This window comes from Bombyx mori, chromosome 7 (assembly GCF_030269925.1).
Source record: "Bombyx mori chromosome 7, ASM3026992v2".
Classification (NCBI taxonomy): Eukaryota; Metazoa; Arthropoda; class Insecta; order Lepidoptera; family Bombycidae; genus Bombyx; species Bombyx mori.
Genome location: NC_085113.1, coordinates 6,990,257 through 7,017,289, shown reverse-complemented (window position 1 = coordinate 7,017,289; position 27,033 = coordinate 6,990,257). Strand labels below are relative to the sequence as shown.

Here is a 27,033-nt window from a genome sequence, read left to right as displayed (position 1 = left end):
TACAGCAGTAATACGTTCTAGCTTGAAGAGTGCAACGATCTTTAAACAATAAAATTGAGTGTTTGAACCATACATTAAGGTGGAGGATGGCCTTCGCGTTGTCGTGTCTATGAGATCTAATGACTTAACACAAAGTATGCAATAAAATTGTTCGTCTATCAATAAAAAAAATCGACAAGAAATTTTATTAGAATATTTATAAATAAATTATGCATGACAATTAAAAAAAAGAATGGGATTAGAAGTTTGTACACTATTAAGATTCTACTGTCAATTTCGCCAAGACTACACTTTAGACAAATATTAATAAAGACAAACAATATTTAAGACAAGAAAGCGATTCAACAATAATTACCGTCTCAATACCGGCAGTTATGAAGTCTATAATGGCAGCCTTCTTGTCGCGCATGTCCAGTGCTGGGTTTTCCAGTATCTTGAGGAAAATCTCTTGTATCGCCTCGTCTTGGGCCATACCAGTGGTTTTAGATTTTGCCTCCTCCATCAGCTCCGATACTATCCTGTCCGGAACAACGGTTTTCGTTTTATGCAATGTCTATTACTTGCTGAGGCAAGAAATTATGTAACGAACAGTTAACAAACATAGTTGATCAGATGACTCAAATTCGACAGTTCGCTTGCATTTATGACGAGAAAAAGGCAAATAATGTGCAATTTTTAACTTTCAAATCGTATTTACTAGTCTTAGTAAAAGCAATACATATAATCTGATCAAACAGTACAATGTTAGTGCTAACCAAACATATAAAAAAATAATCATGTTATAATGAAGAAGTAACATACGTACATTATCTGCCTTTTTAGCGCTTAGCAACCGAAACCAATGTTCAAAAACGAAGCGGTTTCGACTTTTGAAGTGAGTTTTTAGTATTCATAATTTGGATTCATCGAAATTTGAAAATTCATTTTAAAAAGCACCAACAAGATTAAGATTAGAAAGTACGTCTCAAGTTGGACTACATCTCAATTTATTTAATTACTACTATATACCACCCAATAGAAGTTGTATCCTTACTTTATTAACTAACCCAATCGTTTTACTAACTCCTATCCTGGTTTACTAATACCAGGCCCAATAATTGGTCTTTAAAAAGTTAATTAAATTACAAAATTGATGCAACATGCATACCGATCCAACCGAGTGTACTAAGAGAGCAAAGGATAGGATGCATTAAAGATGAGAAAAAAGAAATACATTACATTCACACAGTATCACCTCTAAGCAATCAATTGACATTATATACGTGACGTGAGCAATAATGGTTTTAAAACTCCAAAAACCGCATACCACAGTGTACTTTTTTTTATTACTTAAATGGGTGGACGCGCTATTTGATATTGGGTTATATAAGTCTTTATATAAAAGCCTATAGGCGTTCCATTGCGATGTCGTTAATGAGTTACTCGCGTATACCTAATTGCTCTAGGGCGGTGGTACATCAGCCTATCCATAATCACAGGAGCTCTTATCGCTTACAATGGAAATGTCAGATGTAATTAAGAAGTGCCGTGTGCATCATGTGCTTACTCTCCATTAACAATGTTCTGAATGGACTTTTTTTAATTTATTGCTTAGATGGGTGAACGAGCTCATGGCCCACTTGGTGTTAAGTGATTACTGGAGCCCATAGACATCCACAACGTAAATGCGCCACCCATCTTGAGATATAAGTTCTAAGGTCTCAGTATAGTTACAACGGCTGCTCCATCCTACAAACCGAAACGCATTACTGCTTCACGGCAGAAACGGGCAGGGTGGTGGTACCTACCCGTACAGACTAGAGAAGAGGCCCTACCACTAGTAATTACATTATTGAGATTTTTTTTTATTGCCCTTGTAGGCAGACGAGCATACGGCCCACCTGATGGTGAGTGGTTACCGTCGCCAATGGACTTCAGGAATACCAGGGGCAAAGTCAAGCCACTGCCTACCAACCAAGCCGCTGCCTACCATCGGCCTACCAACCTTCCTACAATCATAAAAAAAACACTAACTCTTGACACTTACGCGTGTATAGTTTCCTCGCTTTTAACGAATGTCTTGTAGAGCGCTGTAGGAGCAAATTTCCAAAGCGGAGCACCGTAATAAGAGTCCCTCTGTGCTCGAAAGTGATTCTTGACAGCAGCAGCCAGAGCCATTGCACGTCCCGACATCCATCGTTCGAGAAACCCAAGTCTTGAACCCAGCATCAGACCGCATACCGCTGTATAAAAAAGTATTTATCGCACTTGCTGAAAACACACAGAGTTTTTGAAATATACAAAAATAACCTACAAAAATGTTTAGAATGAAAAAAATGCTCTTTTATCCGAGACTGCCTTCATCGGGTAATGATTAATAATCGTCTAGTTATTTAGCACGACTTACGCGTTTTTGACGAATTTCAAGTTATAAGATTCGTCTTAACTGTAAAAGGAACAAATCCACGAAAAAAAGGAATAAAGCATTTGCGTGTATTTTAAACATTTCTCCTTCGGCAATGTCTTTTTGAACATTAAAATAACATTTATATTATAATATAATTGGACCGACACATATCTTCCCGAGGGTGTCGTAAAAGGCGATTAAGAGTATTTTTCTCTTCTTAGGCCAACGATAGCATTCCCAAGGAAGGTCGATGTCAAGCAGGAACCCTGTCTTAAAAATGTGGCCAAATCACTATGCGCCATGATTTGATAGTGAAAAAAAGAATATACTGCGCTGTACCCATATAGTGGGATAACGGTATGAAGAACAAGAGCAAAATTTCTTATAATTTTTCGCGTTTTAGTTAGTACTTTAAATGTAGTAGATTTGTTTTTATTGTTTCATTTAAATTTTTATTTTATTTAAATCGAGATCAAACTTGTAATGTTGAGAGGACAATATTTTGCATATACAAAAGTGCGTATTATCCGTATCCATAAGCAACGTGAACTGTGTATATGACTATTATGCAAAACAACAAAATAAATGGCATTGCCTACGTATAGTTGCCTAAAAGTAAGATTGCAAGCTGCATGAATGTCTGTCTGTAAAAAAAAAAGCCCAGACTATTATTAAAAAATATTTCGCCAGACTTTTATTGAACAGAGCATCAAACCCCCTCGTAAACATAAAACGCTGTCGGCAAAGCATACACCCTCCATCGTGTTGTTTATTAGCCCCTTTCCGCGTCACTCCCTAAATTCCATTTGGGAATGTCTAGACATGTTGCTTTAAATTAACATTGATCGTTACTGCGACATACGCCCTTGTTCGTTTTCGCATGCTCTCATATGGCTTTCAGACGATTTTGCTCGTTCTATTTAATAATCTATATATTAATACGTGAAGCAAAAACTTTGTATCCCTTTTTACGAAAATTGCGCGGACGGAGGAGTATGAAATTTTTCACACTTATAGAGAATATAGAGAAGAAGTGCACAATGCAATTTTTTTTTTTAAATAATGCATAAAAGATACATTAAATCGATAAAGAAAACATTACACACACTACATTTTGTATTTGACGCACACACGCATGCAAACTATTTATTGTCAAACTTTTGTTCTTGGCGTCTGTTGTCAAATTGAGAATAAATTAAATATTGTTTGCCTTTGTTAATATTTTTTATAGTGTAGTCTTGGCGAAATTTGTGATTATAGAAGTATAAAATACAATCATAATAGTGTACAAATTATAGTCGAATTTCGACTACTGCGGGACCTCTAGTTCTATTTAATAAACAATTCGGATATATTCGATCAGAGTCAATTTGTATTTTTTATTCAACCACAAATATATCTAAATATATATAAAAATGAATTGCTGTTCGTTAGTCTCGCTAAAACTCGAGAACGGCTGGACCGATTTGGCTGATTTTGGTCTTGAATTATTTGTGGAAGTCCAGAGAAGGTTTAAAAAGTAGATAAATATGAAAATGCTCTAACATGAAAAAAAATATCTATGAAATAAAAATAATAACAATTTTGAAAAAAAATCTCTATGAAAAAAAAAACAATTCTGTTTTCCCCTTGATGTGTCCCGCGTCGGACGGATTCTTTTTATTTGTTTTAAATTTATTTTATGCAAAAGCTTAGGTCTTTTATTTCTCGATTGAGGCACTGCGAAGTCTGCCGGGTCAACTAGTATATAATAAACTCAACTTAACTAAGATTCGACCTCTTTGTTCCGCCAATTCAAATTTTAAAACAAGCGAACAAAAGGCTTGTATAATCTCACAAATCTAAACTGAAAATTTTAAATTAATATTAAAATATTCAACTTCAACTAAATCTATAACGAGGAAAGCGTATGTGATAACTTAAAGAGTAATCCTTCCTCTTTGTTTTAATAAAAATACAAACAAACGTACATATATGAATAAACAAAACAACGACCGTGTGTATGGCATTAAAAATAAAACATGTACATTAAATGATATCGGAAAACAAATATTCCGCAGATTTGAAGTTACAATATTTTAAGTATAACACACATTTTCAGACGATTCCATATCAAATAAGTGATTTTTAATTTATTCATAAACTTAATAATCTTGATTTTGATGTAATATGTAAGTGCTTTAATTCAGTTCATTAATTAATTAAAACTGAATATTAATTGTATCTCGTTATATTTCCATTTGTTGGCAATTTCAAAGTGCGTTTCTAATGTTGCATTCCTTGCAAACTGCGGGCGCGACGGCCTAACGATGCTCTACACTATCTGACCCACATTTTCTTATCTTATGCCGTACTTCATTATTATCATAAACGCATTTCTATGTTCATAAAATTCACTTTGTATGCAACTTATGCTTTGATAACTGTTGATGGACAGCTTGGCAGAAATGATGACGTCATTCAATTTTCATTCAAAATAATTAATGGAACATAATATCGCATGCCGAACATATAACTGAAGCGTTACGAAATAAACTATGTTTGTGCTTACTTTAATAAAAATAAAACTATATCTACTTAGTCTGGCCATGAATACTGTTACAATAAAAAATAAAAAAAATCTATTGCAAATAACATTTATTACTTTTACAGTGTGTTAGTTTAATACATAAATATAAAACAATTTAAAGTATAAAAAGCTTATTCGAAGTGGTCTACATTAGCTGCAATACCTTTGAACGTTGAGTTAGTTATCAATAGAAGCACGCACTCTTTCCCTGGGAAAAATCTTCACTGCCAATTGTACGGATTGTTTTAGGGACTCCAAATTATCATGGCGTTTAGAGCAAGCCGTACTCTCTAAAACTGACCATAAATCTAGGGACTAGACGACGGCCAGCCTTCAGCTCTGATGAAGTCCGAAATGTTCGTTTCCAACCAAGACTGCGTAGACCGAGCTTTATGACCTGGCGCCGAGTCTTGCTGGAAGGACCATTCTTGATTATTGAACATGGCGTTGTTAAGGGGCTTCACTACCTTTTCAAGAATAGTATCTTGATACACTTGTGCCGATGTTTTGATACCTTTTTCACAAAAGTATGGCTCAGTCACTCCTTCATAGCTAATACCCCACCAAACCATCACTGAACTCGGATAGTGCCCACGTTCCACTCTGTCGACTAATTGGGAAGCTTCCTTAGAGCTTTGAGCATAAATACGGTCATTTTGTTTGTTAAAATGTTGCTCAATTGTAAAAATTTTCTCATCCGTAAACAAAATTTTTCTATGACCTCCCTTTGCTTCAGTAGTTGTTTCGATTTTACCACCATATTCTCTTTTAAATTATCAGTTAAGAAATAACCAGTACGTCTCTTATAGGTTGCAAGTCCTAAGTCATCTTTTAAAATACGCGACATGGTTCTAGGTGCTATCTTCATCTCCCGAGATAAAAACTTTTGGTTTCGGACAAGATTTCTTCGAATTCTTTCCCTTACTGTTTTGACCACCTTTTTCGTACGAACACTACGTGGACGGCCAGATCTTTTTCTGTCACAAACAGAGGAAGTCTCATTGTATCTTTTAATAGCTCGGTACACAGACATTTTACTAATACCAAACGTATGGAGAGTTTTTAAAATTGCATTTGGCTCCATACCTACTTTGTGTAATGCAATCACAGCGATTCGGTTCTCTTTATCACCCCACTCCATTTTAATATCGCAAAATATTGTGCAATGTATTGGCGCCAAAATAAGAAAACCCAATGAGCAATTATATAAAAATGACAGATTCCAAATTCAAACGTAATATTTTGTTTATTTTTAATTGTAACAGTATTTATGGCCAGACTAAGTAAATTCAAATAAAATAGTCTAAATTGTTCGCGAATAAAATATTCATAAACGGCACATCCACCTACACAATTTTGGCAATAATACCTAATCTATATCTATACTAATATTATAAAGAGGTAAAATTTGTTTGTTTGTTTGTTTCGAATAGGCTCCGAAACTACTGGACCAATTTGAAAAATTCTTTTTCCATTAGAAGCCGACATTCTCCCTGATGAACATAGGCTACTTTTAAAAAAAAAAATTTTATTTGATTTTTTTGGTTTCATGTGTGTTTTAATGTTTCCGAAGCGAAGCGAGGGCGGATCGCTAGTAGTCTCCATAAAAGAGCGCAAAAACAAAATGAACCCGTTCCCAATATAAGCGGCGCTAATTTCAACAAACGTGATATTTCTGACAGAATTTCCTTGTCCGTGACCGAGGTCGCTCAATAGTTCTATGAACGTTAAATTCAAGGCTATAATTAATATTAATTCATTCACACCGTTCCAATTAACGACGCTCTATTTATGCTTAAATTTAATGACGCGTCAAGTTCGATCCCAACAAACCAGCGTTATCTTCGTATAAATAAATAGATAGCATTGAAAGCCCATATTTCGAGTGTATCTTCTAAACCTAGTTAAAGTAGGCCAACAAACAGGTCTTCCGTTAAGTTCACTATAATTATGTTAATCTAGTGGTCGTCTTTTCGAATGTCATATATCAGGGCTTTTGTTGAGATAAGAATATCCCACTTTAGGAACGGCAGTTACAACACAGACGGGTCGACCTTAGCCTTGAGTCAGAACGATATAAATGTCATTTACATATTTCTTAATCTTTCGTTCTTATAACACTGACGATATTAATTCTGAAGGTTATAAAGATATGTAGTAAAAGAACCACATTCAAGCGTGACGAATAAAGACGATTCATGAATTTTATTAAAGAACTTATCGGGTTCATCAACCTCGTTTCGTATTTTTGTCGAAACTCGGGGCATTGCAAATAATACTTAGTATCATCAATGTGTGTTTAAAATGCGTCGCGTGTGTGTACTTTAGTGTATTTACAGAAAAAATAAATAAAAAAAAAAAACAAAAAAAAGAACTGTCACGTTTTATAGTCACAAAGATTAAAGTTATAAAGTCGCTTCCTGCTTCATAATGAATAATAGTTTAAAAAACCTAAAAAAATACGCTTTTACAGAAAATCCCACTAAAAAATAGAAAATAAATCTTAATAAATGCATGGTATCAATAGTTATAAATATTTTATAAACAGATATGAGTAGAAGGATTATTTTGATAATATCCTGAAAAGCACCGCACGCTTTTTGTACTATTGTAAAAAAATATTTTATTAATCATTTTTTCTTACACTATTTTCAATTCAAATTTATTAAGATTTGTTTTCTATTTTTAGTGGGATTTTATATAAAAGCGTATTTTTTTAGTTTTTTAAACTATTATTTATTTTTCATTTTTAATTGAATTTCTATTTTTTTAATTATTTTTTTTAAATATTGAATTGTCATCGGTCCTTAATAAGTATGCCAAATTTCGAGTTAATCCGACGTTTTGAAGGGGGTCAAAATCATGTTCAAAGATTCCGTTACATACTAACATACATACATCTGAAGCTAACAAAAGCGTATTAAAAATATATTTCATTCCAATGAATTAAGTTGTCCTCCACAATTTTTTCTGTAAATAATACTTACATTCCAGACCCATTCTGTTTGTCAGCTGTTCGAAGGCGTATACTGTGCCATCAGACTGCCGAGAAGTATTCAGTAGCTCCAAGAAGTCATCGGAGATGGTGTTCAATTGGGGAAGGAAATTTTGCATTGTATGTGGACTCGTTAGATCAGTAGTCAAGTTGCGCCGTAAGTGGTACCATTTTTCTCCCTGCCTGGAAGGTGCAAACGATTTTTCGCTATTTCAATATATAGTTAGATGAAGTTGTTTATTACAAACATTAAAAGTAATTTATTTTTGAAGTGAAAACTTCTTTAGAATCGTTGTGATTTCAAACCGGATGCAACGGAAAAAACGACAGGTAAGAGACACAAATACAAAAATGTGTAGGATGAAGCCAGCAAAGAATGAGACAGAAATATACCTACTATTTAATACAGCGCCATCTGTGAGATTTTTTAATACTAACGTGTGTATGAAAGCTCTTGTAGTGAATTTTAATTTAGGATTATACGTGAAATTAAAATATCAATTCACAGAGGGCGCTACCTAACAATTATTTACTAATGACAAAATTTTACATATACTGAAGACGTTTAGGATAATTGTATTTTAATTTTGGAAGGTTTCACTTCTACCACGTGTGAATTGCACACATTTTGTTTTTTATCATGAAATTAGTCACAAACAGTTAAGTATTATTCATAGACAAGGACTCCGCGTTGCAGTTTTATTAAAATCTTGTGCCTGTTTTCAATACTATTCATTTTTAATTCTTTACGCCCTTACAGTATTCAGAAATTCTATTACATTTCCACGTCATTTAAGTACATTTCATATTTCGAATATGTCATTCGAAAAAAAAAAAAAACGAACGAATTAAAAATATTCATTGCAAACTACTAACACTTAATTCTAGCTTAGCTATTACATAAAGATATTAACTAAAGTATTACAATATATTTTTGTAAATAATGATTCAGTAACCTTCCTAGAATTGGTAACATTTTATGATCTATTTATTACAAAGACCAGACAGGAAATACCAAGTTAGCATTAGTATAAAAACTATTGGCACGGTCGCGGCATGGACATGGCGCAGCCATGTCTGTAACAGACGTGACCGGCAAATATAAAGGCCAGTCAAAAACCATTATGGCCTCCTTTGAATACTCACAAGAAGTACATAATTTTCGTTTGGTCTCGAGGTCATACGTTTATTGTGATGAATGAATAAGATTTTAAGATATCGAGCACTTATGAATTTTTGCACAAGTACAACTGCAAAAAACGAAACAATGAAGTTAGATTGTGAAACACGGCTTTATTATGCGAAAAAAATATAAAATAATTCAAACTTGAAATTATCTGTATCATATTCTATTATGTATATTATACATCTTTACTGGTGGTAGGACCTCTTGTGAGTCCGCGCGGGTGGGTACCACCACCCTGACTATTTCTGCTGTGAAGCAGTAATGCGTTTCGGTTTGAAGGGTGGGGCAGCCGTTGTAACTATACTTGAGACCTTAGAACTTATATCTCAAGGTGGGTGGCGCATTTACGTTGTGGATGTCTATGGGCTCCAGAAACAACTTAAAACAAGATGGGCTGTGAGCTCGTCCACCCATCTAACCAATAAAAATAAAAAAAAGCCATGGATAGCCTGCCAAAGTCTAAAGCGAAGGTCAAATATAGCTCGAAATATTGAAAACAACTAATGAATTTAATAAACAAAGCAGTAAGTACTCTTAAAAAGGATTAGCAGTTTTTTTGACAAAATCAGTGAATGAACTACAGAAAAATGCAATATAGCGAATAAAAACAAATTTTACTGTAATGTTCATAAAAAAATCACAATCGTTGATTTTACTTTATTATAGGCAATATGTCCTCTGTTGTATACTTATTTTTCCTAACAAAATACCGCCTAAATCATAATTATTACTGGTGGTAGGGGGTATTTTGAGCCTAAACAAGTTGATTCCGATATACTACCCAGCTCTGACAAGCAAGCCTCTTGTGTTCCGGTCTGCAACGTGAGATAGTCGTTAAAGTCTAGTCCAATTGACTGTATTTTGAGCCTAAACAAGTTGATTCCGATATCCTACCCAGTTCTGACCAGCAAGCCTCTTGCGTTCCGGTCTGAAACGTGGGATAGTCGTTAAAATCTAGTCCAATTGACTGTATTTTGAGCCTAAACAAGTTGATTCCCATATCCTACCCAGTTCTGACCAGCAAGCCTCTTGCGTTCCGGTCTGAAACGTGGAATAGTTGTTAAAATCTACGCAATTTGACTCACTCATTGACGAGTCCAGTTGATGCGTATCTGTCTGGTCTGCTTCTGCGGTACATTTGCACGATCTCAGTGGGCGGACGGTAAGGTTTCTTAGCAGGAGAACGCAGTACGGCCTCAAGAGCAGTCCGCTCGGCTATCGACACCACGGCGACACCACCTGGCGTCGTCTCCATGAACACTGGCCCATAACGCTTGAACATATCTGCGTGCAAACCTCACGTTGTTATCTTACACAATAATCAATAAGTACCTACTACATGTAGTGGACCTAAAGTGGTTTTAATTTACGAGCTGCCAATCTCATTTCATGCCAGAATTTCTTAAATCATATAATAATTATGTTTAATTTTACGCACTTAATACGTACTTAACAAATGTTCACGATTGACTTTCACAGTGAAGGAATAACATCGTGTAATAAAAATCAAACCCGCAAAATTATAATTTGTGTAATTACTGGTGGTAGGACGTCATGTGAGTCCGCACGGGTAGGTACCACCACCCTGCCTATTTCTGCCGTGAAGCAGTAATGCGTTTCGGTTGGAAGGGTGGGGCAGCCGTTGTAACTATATTGAGACCTTAGAACTTATATCTCAAGGTGGGTGGCGCATTTACGTTGTACCTAAATGTATATGGGCTCCAGTAACCATTTAACACCAGGTGGGCTGTGAGCTTGTCCACCCACCTAAGCAACAAAAAAAAACTTAATTTTTTCATACCTGCATAAGCCTCGTGCAGTTTATTCATTTTGTATCTACTCCAGAATAGCCACCTGGTTCCCAGGAAGGGAAGAGGCTGAGGGCCGGGTAGACGACACGAGTGCTTAGCATCCGATGTTCTCGTTAGCAACGCGGTTACAGCTACAACCACTGCGATCACGGCGAGCACCAGCGTCGGCACACACGACCAGTCCAGCAGAGGAGGAGATGTACTCTGCATCACAATATGGCTCGGTCTCATTGCAGTATCAAAATAATTAGTCTAATTTCAAAGTATATCTGAGCTATTACAGTACGTCGCAATTAATTTGTAATACTGTTTGTTCTAGAACAGAAAAAATATATACTAATATATAATAATATGTATGTGAAAAGAATGCGTGTCACGTGAATGCAAAAATAAAACTCGTTACTAAATTAAAGTTCAAATTTCGCCTAGTCAAACAGTTGGCGAGTTACCGAGGAGAACAACATAATCGCTATTTATCAACCAAGTAAATAATTCTGATAAGTCTTGAATGTAATGTTTACAAGTTCAAATTTTATTTCGTGTGCGAGTACAGCGGTCGTCGACCTGCATGCGTCGACGAGTGCAAATAGCCGAATATACGTTGAATTAAATATGTAGTATTTAATATGTGCGCACCGGACCGACGGTTGCTCAACATTCGACGCCGTGTGACGTGTTCTTGACATTGGCTTTGCGTAACCGTATGTTATGTAAGATCGAACGACCACCGTTGACGTCGCGTACCGTACGTCAACGTCCGATCTGTCTAACTGCATTCGGTGACAGGTAAATATGTGAGTAATTGACACGCGGCATACACGCAGGCATTGGCATCTTGAAAAGCGGTAGTGCGAGTTTTTGTGAACATATTAACGGGTCCGTTCATTTCACTTGTACACATCCGTAACATTAACGGTAATTTTTTTAAGGACTCATCTGGTGATTGTACGTAATATTTGGCTTCTTGTTTAATGAAAAAAATGGTAGATATTTTAATTATTATTTGTTCTACAATAGAATACTTTACTATAGTTGCACACGAAAAGTGTGAACACATTGAAACCGATTTTCTATTATTTTATCTAAATAATAATTCCATGTTTTTTAAAAAGGTAATTGTAGCGAAACATTACAATAGCAATAAAATAACACAACTCGAAAACCCATTCATTATAATATAATACACATTTTGTAAAACAAAAGTAAAAAAATTTGAAAACAAAGTGTCACCACTTAGCATTTTACTAAGAAAATACATTTCGGACGGTCTATAAATAATATTGTATTAAATGAGTGATGCATGCAAAAAACTCGTTCATTATCACAATTAAACTTATACTTTCTCCGTTGCAATTGCAAGGATTCACCGGTTCACGGTTACTGTTGATAAATACAGTAACATTAAATTTTAGTAAACAGTATTTCACATTATTTCGATAATATCGCAAGTCACAAATAATTTATCTGTGTATTTTGCGTCTTAAATTATCCTCGGGTCCCCCTCACATGTTGGTCTGGGGACCGGCGAGGGGGGCCTAAGAAGACGTCGTGCAAGCTGCTCTGCACGCGTTTTACGCAAGAGCATCCGGGTGATGGAAGGCCGGCTATCCTCGACCCACGCTGGTTCTGGCCCAGCGGGGTATTCCGTAGGGTAACCCACTCTAACCGACGCCATCTAGGCGGGCTTCGGACAGTCTGCCGACCGAGAGGACTGGTGGTCGTGGCGCCGACGACCGCCAGTCCGGCGTCCCAAGGGGGAGGGTGATGGGAGAGATGTGCTCCGCACTAAACGCTTCACTTTCCCCCCTTTGCCTTGTCATGAGTTCTGTCTCATGCGAGGTTTGGACGTTGGTTGTTGAGCGACAGGAGGTTTTAGTCAGTTCGACTCTGACATACCCCGCCCAGTATCCCCAGAAAAGGGCGGAAGTCCGGCGATTTCCTCCAGCCCAAAAAAAAAAAAAAAAAATCGTGACTTCAGGGAATAAGACAAAATACCGACTATACAGGTTGAGGACCTGAACCATATCGTCACTTAACAATTTTCTATTAATGGACCAAAGTTGAGTTTTTCAACAGGAATATTCATAACTTAAAATGGACTACCAGCCATGTGACCCTGGCAAAAAAGTTGTATTTTAACTGGAACTAGTACAAAAGCAGTCAACCGTGACCAGACTTAGTTTTAATGAGGAGACGACACACTGAGCTACTTATTGTTAGCTCTCGTATGTTACAATGTATTATTCACTGAATAAAAAGTATGTATTGGTATTTTTAGATTTCATTGTTAAATAAACGATTGATAAAATTTTGTAAATAAATGATGATGATAAGAATAAAGTTACTTTTTTTTTATTGCTTAGATGGGTGGACGAGCTCACAGCCCACCTGTTGTTAAGGGGTTACTGGAGCCCATAGACATCTACAACGTAAATGCCGCCACCCACCTTGAGATATAAGTTCTAAGATCTCAGTATAGTTACAACGGCCGCTCCACCCTTCAAACCGAAACGCATTACTGCCTCACGGCAGAAATAGGCAGGGCGATGGTACCTACCCGTGCGGACTCACAAGAGGTCCTACCACCAGTACTTTAATTGGATCCTTTTATTATAGCAGAATTTTGCCTAAATTACCTCAATTGTTGGTTATCTTTGACAATGTTTTGGAAGCACATAATAACGAAAGCACCTAAACTTCGAAACATGTGTGATATCACTATTTTAATTTCTTGAATATGACCGAGCGGATTTGTGTTTCCGTTTACGAACTTTTCGGCTTTTCCTTATCATCTTTAGTTTGCTTCCTGGAAACAGTGTGCTTTAAAGAAATTATAAAATAAGCAAGCACGAGAATAAAACATAATATTTATTTTTAGCTCATCGAAATAGTGAAATTTTTATTTGAACAGCTTTGTGGGTATTTACAGATAATACAGTTTGTCACCAAGCACCAATGCATGGTATTAAATATGATACGTTCACTGTTGAAGTCACGCTTATGGCAATCCCATACTTAATTATTATTTTCTGCAATCATCACACCTAAGGTATATTAATTCCATTACGAATATAGTTTATTGGTCCTCTTGTTTACGCATTTTGTTTTCTATGTTATTTAATAATAATAAATCTTTATTTGCCAAAACATTATTACCCAGTTTTACTTTTCTCAGGACCGTCCTTGTTCCAACAAAATCTATTTAATCGTATTAACTAATGAGTTTCAACAAAATTGCTGGAGCATGCCAATATAGTACATTTGAATTACAAATCAGTTAACTATGCAACAACGCTCGAGTGTAGATATACTTGTAATTATGTTGAATGAACTTAAAGCAAGTTGAAGGACAATCCAACAAAGAACCGTCACAAAACATGACTAGCAAGATATCGGAGATAAGATAAGAAATAAATAAACAATGCAATCCTTGTACTATATTTCACTACGTCTCCTGCTCTACATTCGGTAAACGATCCCCCAAGGGCGTGTGACCTCACGCACCACTCAAAATAATAACGCATTCAATTGAATGTATTGCTTGGTGGCTGATAATGCGGTTCATTTAACTAAACTGCTGGCGGCGACCACAAGATTCTTGACCTAATTGCTTGTTGTCGAGTAGTAAGGGGATAACGGGATGTTATCAACGATTGCTTTTGAATATGCATTCCGTCAATTAATTTACAAATATGTTTATTTTACTAGTAATGTGGAACGACGCATGCATTGGCCTAGTTGTGAACAGTCTAGATAATGAACCTAGACCCAAATATTATATCAGATACAGTAAACAGCCGCGTACAATTGACTTTTTCGATTGAATGTACACGTATTGATAGTTATCTTACGACAACACGTTGACAAATTTAATTAATAGCTTTTTCTTTAGTGACGAATTTGGATTTTGATATTAAAATTTAACGAGAACGGAAGATTAACGGAATCACATTGAAACTCTTAAAAAAAGGGTGAGCAATGCATATATTTTGACTTTTTAGTGTTTGTTTCCGAAATAATCGGAAGTATTATAAATAGTCCTAGAGGTCCTTCAGTAGTCGAAATTCGACTATAATTAATTGAACATTATAAGTTTGAACATTATCAAAGTTTGTCAAAGACTCTTATATCTACTTCTCTAATCACAGATTTCGCCAAGACTACACTTAGACAAATAATATTAAAGACAAACTATATTAATCTATTCTCAATTTCACCACAGACTATAAGGAATAAGAACAGTTTGACAATAAACGAAGAGTATATTATTATATGTGTTGTGTGAAATACATGGTAGTGTGTGTATTTTTTTTATTATTGTTTCAATGTATTTTTATGCATAATTTAAAAAAAAAAGCATCCTGCACTCTTTCTACATTCTCTATAAGTGTAGGAAATTTCTTACTCCTCCGTTCGCGCAATTTTCGTAAAAAGGGGTACAAAGTTTTTGCTTCGTGTATTAATATATAGATATTAGTGTTTAAGTATATTGTTATATAAATCGTATAGTGATTTCATATTATATGCAAACGGTATAAATATAGTTATTGTATATATGTATTTTCTTTAACAATGTATTGTTAATAGTACACTGCAACATACGTGCTGTGCTTGATCTTTTCAGAATTTCTGTAAATAAAACGGTTGTCTGGAAGAGATCGCTTTCAGTGATAAGACCGCCGATTGTACACTATATCTGCTCGTTGACTGCATTTTTTTTTATTTGATTTGTGTTCTGGGTGTGCCATAATGTATTTATTATCTCTCTCTTCTTTCTTATAGTCGAGTCTTATAGTCGAGTAAAATTATAATTTTGCGGGTTTGATTTTTATTACACGATGTTATTCCTTCACCGTGGAAGACAATCGTGAACATTTGTTGAGTACGTATTCCATTAGAAAAATTGGTACCCGCCTGCGGAATTCGAACACCGGTGCATCGTTACATACGACTGCACCGGACTTTTTATCCTTTTTTATGCTTTAGGCCACGACGACTACTATAATACATCCTTATGAACACCAGTAAAGTCACGGGCAAAGCCATGCCATTTCCCATCATTGAAAAAAATTTCTCGACTCCTTCTCGACTTAGGTTTTGCAATGACAAAAAGTAGTTGAAGTTGTCATCAAACGACTCTTCGGAAGTATTCCACAATAAAATACACGACATAAACACCCAAAGTAATATTATGTTTTTTTTTGTTTACATAGGTGGATGAGCTTATGGCCCACCTGGTTAGTTACCGGGCCCATAGATAGCGACAATGTAAATGCCGCCACCTACCTTGAGATATAAGTTCTAAGGTCTAAATATAGTTACAACTGCTTCCCCACCCTTCAAACCGAAACGCATTACTGCTTCACGGCAGAAATAGGCAGAGTGGTGATACCTACCCGTGTGGACTCACAAGAGGAGATTACCACCAGTCAAAATTTTAAATTCAATACGTAAAAATTTAATAGAACGAAATTTGCCTATCAATTAATATTGTTAAAATTAATATTTATAGTTTGTTTGTTTTATAGCGTATTTTATTGTTGCTTAATATATGTTTTTTAAATGAGAATATTGTATGTATTTCTCGCTTATGTTAAGGTATTACGTGATGCTCGGTAACGGGTCCCTTGCATCGTTTTTGGTAAAAAAGCATTAGTTCAAGCTACACCGATTCTTCATCATGCAATAAATCTTAATCTACTAATCAATTATTAATCTCGATAAGCAAAGAAAGGAAGCGGTTGGTAATTGCATTAAAACAAATTGTTCCTAAACGAAAAAAATGTCAAATATTTTCAATCTTAATTAGTTAGAAACACAAACACGTGATTCGTTTCCTCGTTATATTTCAAGATCGTTGTAAAAGCTAATGAGCCCCAGAATTTGTTCTAACAACATTAAAAAACAATGTAATTAAAACGTGAGGGTTATCTTTTAAGAGCGAATAGTTTTGATACAGCATATATTTATGGTCACATTATCTAAATCGTGTTTCGAATAAAGTTACTTAGGTCAAAAACCTCGTAATATTTGGGGCTACTTTGATTTTTGTTCGATAAATTAGTCTGCCGTTTTATTGAAATTAATAATATACGCACAAAATGATTAAATAACTCAATTTTTTTTGGTAATTTTCATAACTTATTTAAAATCAAAATACAATATTGCGTCATGCAATATCTTACAAATATGAATTAGATCAAGTTGATCATGTAGCAACCGTTTTTCAGTAATTAAAAGACAAATTAAATTAGATTTTTCATAAAAGTGGAAAATCTGTTTTGAGGATCAATCATTAGAAAATAAATTTAACATATTTTATAAAGGATTAATTTTTTTCTATTATATTACTACTTTTAAAAGTTTAACTACGTCTAAAGAACAAAAGACTTTACGGATTTCTTGACCATGAATTACAATCATAATGCTTTACATGCGTATCTGCAGCACGTCAAAATCACTCAATCAATCAATAAACACCTTTTTTGCGGTGAAAGTATTCACGAAAAGTGTGAAAAGACAAACGTCGAAAGGTTTATTGATATTGGGCTATTTGATATTGAGTTATATAAGTCTGTATATAAAAGCCTATTGGCGTTCCATTGGGATGTCGTTAATGAGTTACTCGCGTATACCTAATTGCTCTAGGGCGGTGGTACATCAGCCTATCCGTAAATACAGGAGCTCTTATCGCTTACAATGGAAATGTCAGATGTAATTAAGAAGTGCCGTGTGCATCATGTGCTTACTCTCCATTAACAACGTTCTGAATGGGCTTTTTTTTATTTATTGCTTAAATGGGTGGACGAGCTCACAGCCCACCTGGTGTTAAGTGGTTACTGAAGTCCATAGACATCTACAACGTAAATGCGCCACGCATCTTGAGATATAAGTTTTAAGGTCTCAAGTATAGTTACAACGGCTGCCCCACCCATCAAACCGAAGCTCATTACTGCATCACGGCAGGAATAAGCAGGGTGGTGGTACCTACCCGCGCGAACTCACAAGAGGTCCTACCACCAGTAATCACAAGAGGTTCTGCCACCAGTAACCGGACACCGGAGTCCATAGGTATCACAACGCGAAAGCCGTTAAGACACGACATCGAATTTATAATGGCTAGCCCACACTTCAAACCGGAATGCAAGATTGCTTTGTGATAACAGTGGTGGTAACACCACCGTGTCAGCGCATACACTATGTCGAGCCGCCATTAATTCGGCATATATTTGAAGGTTTGATTTTGATACAAATAGTTCATCGTGGAAGTCATTCGTAAACACATATTAAATAAGTAGGTATGCCTCTTGAAAAAAAATTACCTGCCTGCATTTACCTTGAACAATGGTATAGTCGCATCAATTGTTACGAGAATATCTCGCTTATGATATTTTAGACCACGACGACTTTAGACTTTTGTAAAAGGGCACCCTGTATATCGTCATAATTCAGCGATAAAAAATCGACTGAGTGACTTCATTATTTGTTTTTAATTATTTTTCTATCACACACACTGATACAACAAATATTTGACATTATATTCACAGAGAGCACTTCTAGATAGATACTGACTCTCTCAGGTGTCTAGACGCCAATGTTATCGTTAGGATACACGAACGCACCTATTTGTTTTGTATAAATAAATACAGATAAATAAATTAATTACGTATTGACTTTTCTCACTACTAATTAAATTAAATTGTTCCTAAAGATCAACTGAAAGACACGACGAATAATATTCAATTTAGGTACGCACGAAAATACTTCGGTTGTTCCTATGGAAATCATTATTATAAATTTTTTATTGCTTAGATGGGTGGACGAGCTCACACCTCACCTGGTGTTAAATGGTTACTAGAGGCCATAGACATCTACAACGTAAAAGCCGCATTAAAAAACCTTGAGATATGAGTTCTAAAGTCTCACACTATAACAGTACAACGGCTGCCCCGCCCTTCAAACCGAAACGCATTAATGCTTAACGGCAGAAATAGGCAAAGTGGTGCGGACTCATAAAATGTCCTGCCACCAGTAACCGATTACGCAAATTATAATTTTGCGGGTTTGGTTTTTATTACACGATGTTATTCCTTCACCGTACAAGTCAATCGTGACCATTTGTTAAGTAGGTACGTATTTCATTGGAAAAATTGGTACCTGCCGGTGAGACTCGAACACCGATGTAACGCTACATCCCAATGCACCGAACGTCTTATCCTACGGCTACGACGATTTTTATTGATTATTTTATTTTGAGTGCGCTTGCCTTAGACAGATAAGTTATCAACAATATCTTTCTAGCATTACGTCTGCTATATACAGTCATTAAATCGTAACATCAGAAGAGCTGATCATTCATTTTATTATGTCAGAAATATACTTACAAACAATTAATATGTAGTACTAGTGGTCCCCCAGTAGTCAAAATTCGACTATAATTAATTATTAATGGTTCTATTGTCACGCACACTATTACTTCTAAAATCACAAATTTCGCTAAGAATATACTATAGACAAATAATATTAAAGACAAACATTATTAATCTATTCTCAATTTGACCACAGACTTTAAACAATAACAAAAGTTTGACAATAAAATACAGTATTTAAATATATGTGTGTTGAGTCAAATACATGGTAGTGTTGTAATGTTTATTTTTATTGATTTAATGTATTTTTTATGCAAAAGTAATAATAAAAAATATTATCATTCTGCACTCCTTCTCTATATTTTCAATAAGTGTGGGAAATTTCATACCCCTCCGTCTGCGTAATTTTCGTAAAAAGGGGTACAAAGTTTTTGCTTCGCGTATTAATATATTGATTACTGACGCTTAAAATGATCTTTTGTACAAAGTACAATTATATTTTTATAACTGCTATGTACAATATATACAGTAAATCCACACCAAATTATAAATGCGAAAGTGAGTTTTTGTTTTGAAACGCTTCTACGTCTTAACTACTCAAGCGATTATCTTGAAATTTGCATATGCGCTTCAGAAAAAAACCACTAATCCCGAGGAAATTGTGTTTTTTTCATAGATTCGTACGCATCTAGTAGTGGGTAGTGTATTGTTTTATTAGCCATCAATTAGCCATTCCAATTCAAAAGGATTAGTCAAAAAAAAGGTTCATTACTGGTGGTAGGACCTCTTGTGAGTACGTGCAGGTAGGTACCACCGCGCCGCCTATTTCTGCCGTGAAGCAATAATGCGTTTCGGTTTGAAGGGTGGGGCAGCCGTTGTAACTATACTGAGACCTTAAAACTTATATCTCAAGGTGGGTGACGCATTTACGTTGTAGATGTCTATGGGCTCCAGTAACCACAACACCAGGTGGGCTGTGAGCTCGTCCACCCATCTAAGCAATAAAAAATAAAATAAAATAAAAGCCAAGAAAACGTCAGGTAAAGATCGGTCTCTACTAACACTAATGAAGTTACATAAATAGCAGTATACATTTAAGTTTTTTTAATTTACTTCATATTATATCATGTTTGCATGTTTGATCGTGTTGAGTGGCTTCGTGCATCGTTTAACTAATCGACATGAAACTTTGCACAGTTGTAGCCAGCACATCAGGCAAGGTTTTCAACATTGCAACTAACTCGGGGCAATTAATCGGCGCCTTTCATATTCAACAGAAACTGTATCGACAAATCACTGGTTCAGTGAGAATAATTTACACATTCAACTGTTAACCCCTGTTAAAATCATAATTTATTTATATAATATAATTCATTATCTCACAATTTATTTTATTAGAACCTTTCAAGTTTCGCTGCTTTTCCAACGTCGTCATTTTTTTTTATTATCGTGAATTATGTATTGACTTTTTTTCTCCGTGCAAACAAATGATTCAATATGTTTATTTTATGCAACAATAACTTGAACAGTCAATGACTTTTTTCTACAACAACAGGGATGTCGAAGCAGCTTCAAAAAATATTTTATCCAAATATCATGGTGTGTTGTCTATGAACAGTAAAAAATAATAATTTTGAATCCCTTCAGAATTAGAGAAACTAGTAACCCTTGAAATCTGGTGGACAATCAATAAATAGATGTTAAATAAAAATCGATATGCATTGCGGCTTAGGACGTCATCGCTCGTGTTCAATAAGAATAGCGAAATGTTCTTGCTACCTACTGTTTCTAATTCAAAATTTTAACTGAAATTGCCACATCAAAGATAACATTAATTTTTGTCGTTTTTACGTATACACACGTCTATGCGTACATTTCGTGTACCAAATAAGACATAAGAAACATCCCTTTCAATCAAAAACCGTTAAGATAATATTTAACAATAAATAAAGATGATTAGTTGTGTAGGCGAGTCTTGAATGAGCTGAAAGCGCATGCTGCAAGCTGATACGGCTCTTCCGCATTTATCGAGGCCAGTTCACACAGTTCATCGCTTACTTCAATAACTTAGCTGATTCCCGCCGCACTTACCGCTATATATTAGTTTCCTGTACGTCAACCATTGAGGTGTTATTACTACGTAGTTGCTACGCTACTAATATAGTTCAATGGCGTCAACCGATTGCCGCTTCATTTACTATCCAAAAATAAAATATTCATGTACTTGTCAAATTTAAAAAGCTCCTACGATTGTTTGGTATTCATATAATAACACTAGCGGCCCGCTCCGGCTCTGCTCGGGTCTTTAACAAAAAATTCAACGATATTTGACGTTGTTTTATTTTTTTAAACAAAAGAACACTTATTGCGGCATAACTAAAATAGTTAGACATATGCTGTCGCGACACTTTTTGTAAATAATAAAGTGTTCTATAAAGTCGTAGTACATTATCTTATTCTATCATCAATAGTTTTCGCAGGGCACGTGATGTAAAGAATATTTTAGGTAATTTTTTTACACCTTGGGTTACATTATTTGAGTTTTAGTAAGGATTCCAAATTTTTTTCAAAAAAGAGTACATAGCCTATGTCGTTCGGAAATAGTGTAGCTTCCAAGCATTGAAAGAATTTTTCAAATCGGTTCAGTAGTTTCGGAGCCTATTCAATACAAACAAACAAACAAATCTTTCCTCTTAATAACATTAGTATAGATGTATATGTTTTCTGCGACAGCAATAATGTAATGACCAAAAATAATGCAATCAAGATAAACACACAAAGTGGAAATAAGTTAAATTGCATTTGATGCAATGTTGTTCCTATGGAACAACATTGCATCAAATGCAATTTGATTGCAAGGTTGTTCCTATGGAAATCATTATTATAAATTTTTTATTGCTTAGATGGGTGGACGAGCTCACACCTCACCTGGTGTTAAATGGTTACTAGAGGCCATAGACATCTACAACGTAAAAGCCGCATTAAAAAACCTTGAGATATGAGTTCTAAAGTCTCACACTATAACAGTACAACGGCTGCCCCGCCCTTCAAACCGAAACGCATTAATGCTTAACGGCAGAAATAGGCAAAGTGGTGCGGACTCATAAAATGTCCTGCCACCAGTAACCGATTACGCAAATTATAATTTTGCGGGTTTGGTTTTTATTACACGATGTTATTCCTTCACCGTACAAGTCAATCGTGACCATTTGTTAAGTAGGTACGTATTTCATTGGAAAAATTGGTACCTGCCGGTGAGACTCGAACACCGATGTAACGCTACATCCCAATGCACCGAACGTCTTATCCTACGGCTACGACGATTTTTATTGATTATTTTATTTTGAGTGCGCTTGCCTTAGACAGATAAGTTATCAACAATATCTTTCTAGCATTACGTCTGCTATATACAGTCATTAAATCGTAACATCAGAAGAGCTGATCATTCATTTTATTATGTCAGAAATATACTTACAAACAATTAATATGTAGTACTAGTGGTCCCCCAGTAGTCAAAATTCGACTATAATTAATTATTAATGGTTCTATTGTCACGCACACTATTACTTCTAAAATCACAAATTTCGCTAAGAATATACTATAGACAAATAATATTAAAGACAAACATTATTAATCTATTCTCAATTTGACCACAGACTTTAAACAATAACAAAAGTTTGACAATAAAATACAGTATTTAAATATATGTGTGTTGAGTCAAATACATGGTAGTGTTGTAATGTTTATTTTTATTGATTTAATGTATTTTTTATGCAAAAGTAATAATAAAAAATATTATCATTCTGCACTCCTTCTCTATATTTTCAATAAGTGTGGGAAATTTCATACCCCTCCGTCTGCGTAATTTTCGTAAAAAGGGGTACAAAGTTTTTGCTTCGCGTATTAATATATTGATTACTGACGCTTAAAATGATCTTTTGTACAAAGTACAATTATATTTTTATAACTGCTATGTACAATATATACAGTAAATCCACACCAAATTATAAATGCGAAAGTGAGTTTTTGTTTTGAAACGCTTCTACGTCTTAACTACTCAAGCGATTATCTTGAAATTTGCATATGCGCTTCAGAAAAAAACCACTAATCCCGAGGAAATTGTGTTTTTTTCATAGATTCGTACGCATCTAGTAGTGGGTAGTGTATTGTTTTATTAGCCATCAATTAGCCATTCCAATTCAAAAGGATTAGTCAAAAAAAAGGTTCATTACTGGTGGTAGGACCTCTTGTGAGTACGTGCAGGTAGGTACCACCGCGCCGCCTATTTCTGCCGTGAAGCAATAATGCGTTTCGGTTTGAAGGGTGGGGCAGCCGTTGTAACTATACTGAGACCTTAAAACTTATATCTCAAGGTGGGTGACGCATTTACGTTGTAGATGTCTATGGGCTCCAGTAACCACAACACCAGGTGGGCTGTGAGCTCGTCCACCCATCTAAGCAATAAAAAATAAAATAAAATAAAAGCCAAGAAAACGTCAGGTAAAGATCGGTCTCTACTAACACTAATGAAGTTACATAAATAGCAGTATACATTTAAGTTTTTTTAATTTACTTCATATTATATCATGTTTGCATGTTTGATCGTGTTGAGTGGCTTCGTGCATCGTTTAACTAATCGACATGAAACTTTGCACAGTTGTAGCCAGCACATCAGGCAAGGTTTTCAACATTGCAACTAACTCGGGGCAATTAATCGGCGCCTTTCATATTCAACAGAAACTGTATCGACAAATCACTGGTTCAGTGAGAATAATTTACACATTCAACTGTTAACCCCTGTTAAAATCATAATTTATTTATATAATATAATTCATTATCTCACAATTTATTTTATTAGAACCTTTCAAGTTTCGCTGCTTTTCCAACGTCGTCATTTTTTTTTATTATCGTGAATTATGTATTGACTTTTTTTCTCCGTGCAAACAAATGATTCAATATGTTTATTTTATGCAACAATAACTTGAACAGTCAATGACTTTTTTCTACAACAACAGGGATGTCGAAGCAGCTTCAAAAAATATTTTATCCAAATATCATGGTGTGTTGTCTATGAACAGTAAAAAATAATAATTTTGAATCCCTTCAGAATTAGAGAAACTAGTAACCCTTGAAATCTGGTGGACAATCAATAAATAGATGTTAAATAAAAATCGATATGCATTGCGGCTTAGGACGTCATCGCTCGTGTTCAATAAGAATAGCGAAATGTTCTTGCTACCTACTGTTTCTAATTCAAAATTTTAACTGAAATTGCCACATCAAAGATAACATTAATTTTTGTCGTTTTTACGTATACACACGTCTATGCGTACATTTCGTGTACCAAATAAGACATAAGAAACATCCCTTTCAATCAAAAACCGTTAAGATAATATTTAACAATAAATAAAGATGATTAGTTGTGTAGGCGAGTCTTGAATGAGCTGAAAGCGCATGCTGCAAGCTGATACGGCTCTTCCGCATTTATCGAGGCCAGTTCACACAGTTCATCGCTTACTTCAATAACTTAGCTGATTCCCGCCGCACTTACCGCTATATATTAGTTTCCTGTACGTCAACCATTGAGGTGTTATTACTACGTAGTTGCTACGCTACTAATATAGTTCAATGGCGTCAACCGATTGCCGCTTCATTTACTATCCAAAAATAAAATATTCATGTACTTGTCAAATTTAAAAAGCTCCTACGATTGTTTGGTATTCATATAATAACACTAGCGGCCCGCTCCGGCTCTGCTCGGGTCTTTAACAAAAAATTCAACGATATTTGACGTTATTTTATTTTTTTAAACAAAAGAACACTTATTGCGGCATAACTAAAATAGTTAGACATATGCTGTCGCGACACTTTTTGTAAATAATAAAGTGTTCTATAAAGTCGTAGTACATTATCTTATTCTATCATCAATAGTTTTCGCAGGGCACGTGATGTAAAGAATATTTTAGGTAATTTTTTTACACCTTGGGTTACATTATTTGAGTTTTAGTAAGGATTCCAAATTTTTTTCAAAAAAGAGTACATAGCCTATGTCGTTCGGAAATAGTGTAGCTTCCAAGCATTGAAAGAATTTTTCAAATCGGTTCAGTAGTTTCGGAGCCTATTCAATACAAACAAACAAACAAATCTTTCCTCTTTATAATATTAGTATAGATAAACAAATTATATTAAATAAATACATAAATAAATTTGGTGGGATCAAACAACACACAAACAAATAAGCGGATGTTGCTTGCGACTATATAGATTGATTGCAGTTCACTTCTCTCTTCACTCTTTATTGTTATGAGCTTTCGCGTCCCGTCCTCTTGTGGCAATTATACTCTATCACACGATCCAAAGATTATTTTGTTCGGTTTGCAAACAACTAGACTGGTTCTCGGGTCAAAATCGAATCGAACGCGTTCTAAATATGGAACTTAGTGATTGTAAATTTGATGGGACAATGAAACGTTACGTATATTTATTTGCTTCGTCATTAAATAATAATTCAACAGTGAATACGCTCTGATAAATCAATCGTTTTGGGAAATCATATATATTAAAATTGGTTGTAAAGTGATTTATATCCATTAATAAAATTTGTGGATGGATATAGGAAAAGTCGACAAGTGGATTAAAAATAGAAAGTGGCAACGAATTAAAAAGACAAGTTTCCGTAATTTCACTTCGTTCTTCTCTCTCGGATCTTGATTTTGGAAGAAACGGTTGGATCACGAACTCAAAATATCTGCATTTGTACAAACCCGTATCCTTCTCCCAAAGTAGACTGGTTTTTAAATTTTACAATTTTTTTAATTCCATAATTGCGCTTAAAACGAAAAATTGCGCGAAAAACCATTATATATGTATTATACAAACATTTTATTTTTAAACGAAAAACAATACTTATTGCTATCATGCGCCATTTCAGCATTCATATTTTGTATTATAGAAAAAAAAACCTGAATTTGTCGTTCGAAAAAAAAACGACCTTCCAAACATTTACTACGTGACCCTCGAAAGGGCTTTACCCTCAAAAGTAACCTTTTGAATCACGAATGAATTCAATATTGTATTAAGATACGAATATGTGTATCATTTTCAGACTTCCCTTTACTTGAGCTGTAAGACCTTGTCTCGTGCCAAATTTCATAACTCTAGGTCAACGGGAAATGCCTTATAGGTTTTTATGAGTGTCAAAATATGGTGTGTGTCTTTGGACTAAGAAGCCTGAGATTTTTATGACTTCCTTCAGCCGTAGACCTTATTAATTGGTACTTGTTTCACTTTGATACTTCTAATCGTTCTGACATAAACAGTCTTAAGCAGACAAACAGATTGAAAATAAAATGGTTCTATAAGAATTCCGTATAATTTTTTTCCTTTTTAGTACCTGAACCTTAAAAAAAAACAAACAAATCATAAACAATTTAATGAATGATATAAACATAAACGAAAATTTCCGAAAACAAACGTTTTTTTAAATTAGTATAGTCATTTTTTTAAATTGTGTGTTATCAGTAATAAATTAATTAGTCCGCAGTAGCTAGCGGGCGGAAATCTTTTTATTTTAAATTTTAAGCCATAAATCTTCGAACAAATTTTGTTGATTTCCAAACCGTAATAGGTTTCGCTTGTCTTTTTGCAGTTTTAAACGTTATACGTCATTTAGATTTTAGTAATTATAAAATGCTAATGGCAACAGAAATTTATCATC

The 27,033-nt window shown here is 34.9% G+C and overlaps 1 protein-coding gene across 2 annotated transcripts in view; it reads right to left on the bottom strand.

Annotated features, from left to right (window-relative positions):
• Cyp314a1 (ecdysone 20-hydroxylase) overlaps positions 1-27,033 on the bottom strand; it is a 46,996-nt gene that overhangs the window by 4,224 nt on the left and 15,739 nt on the right. The window contains exons 1-6 of one of the 2 annotated variants that reach the window (XM_062669251.1): positions 11,584-11,602; positions 10,938-11,151; positions 10,222-10,420; positions 7,943-8,133; positions 2,027-2,222; positions 356-518 (exon numbers count right to left, since the gene is read on the bottom strand). In XM_062669251.1, coding sequence (XP_062525235.1) covers positions 356-518; positions 2,027-2,222; positions 7,943-8,133; positions 10,222-10,420; positions 10,938-10,965 — 777 coding nt within the window. In that variant the 5' untranslated portion in view covers positions 10,966-11,151; positions 11,584-11,602. 2 annotated transcript variants of the gene reach the window in all.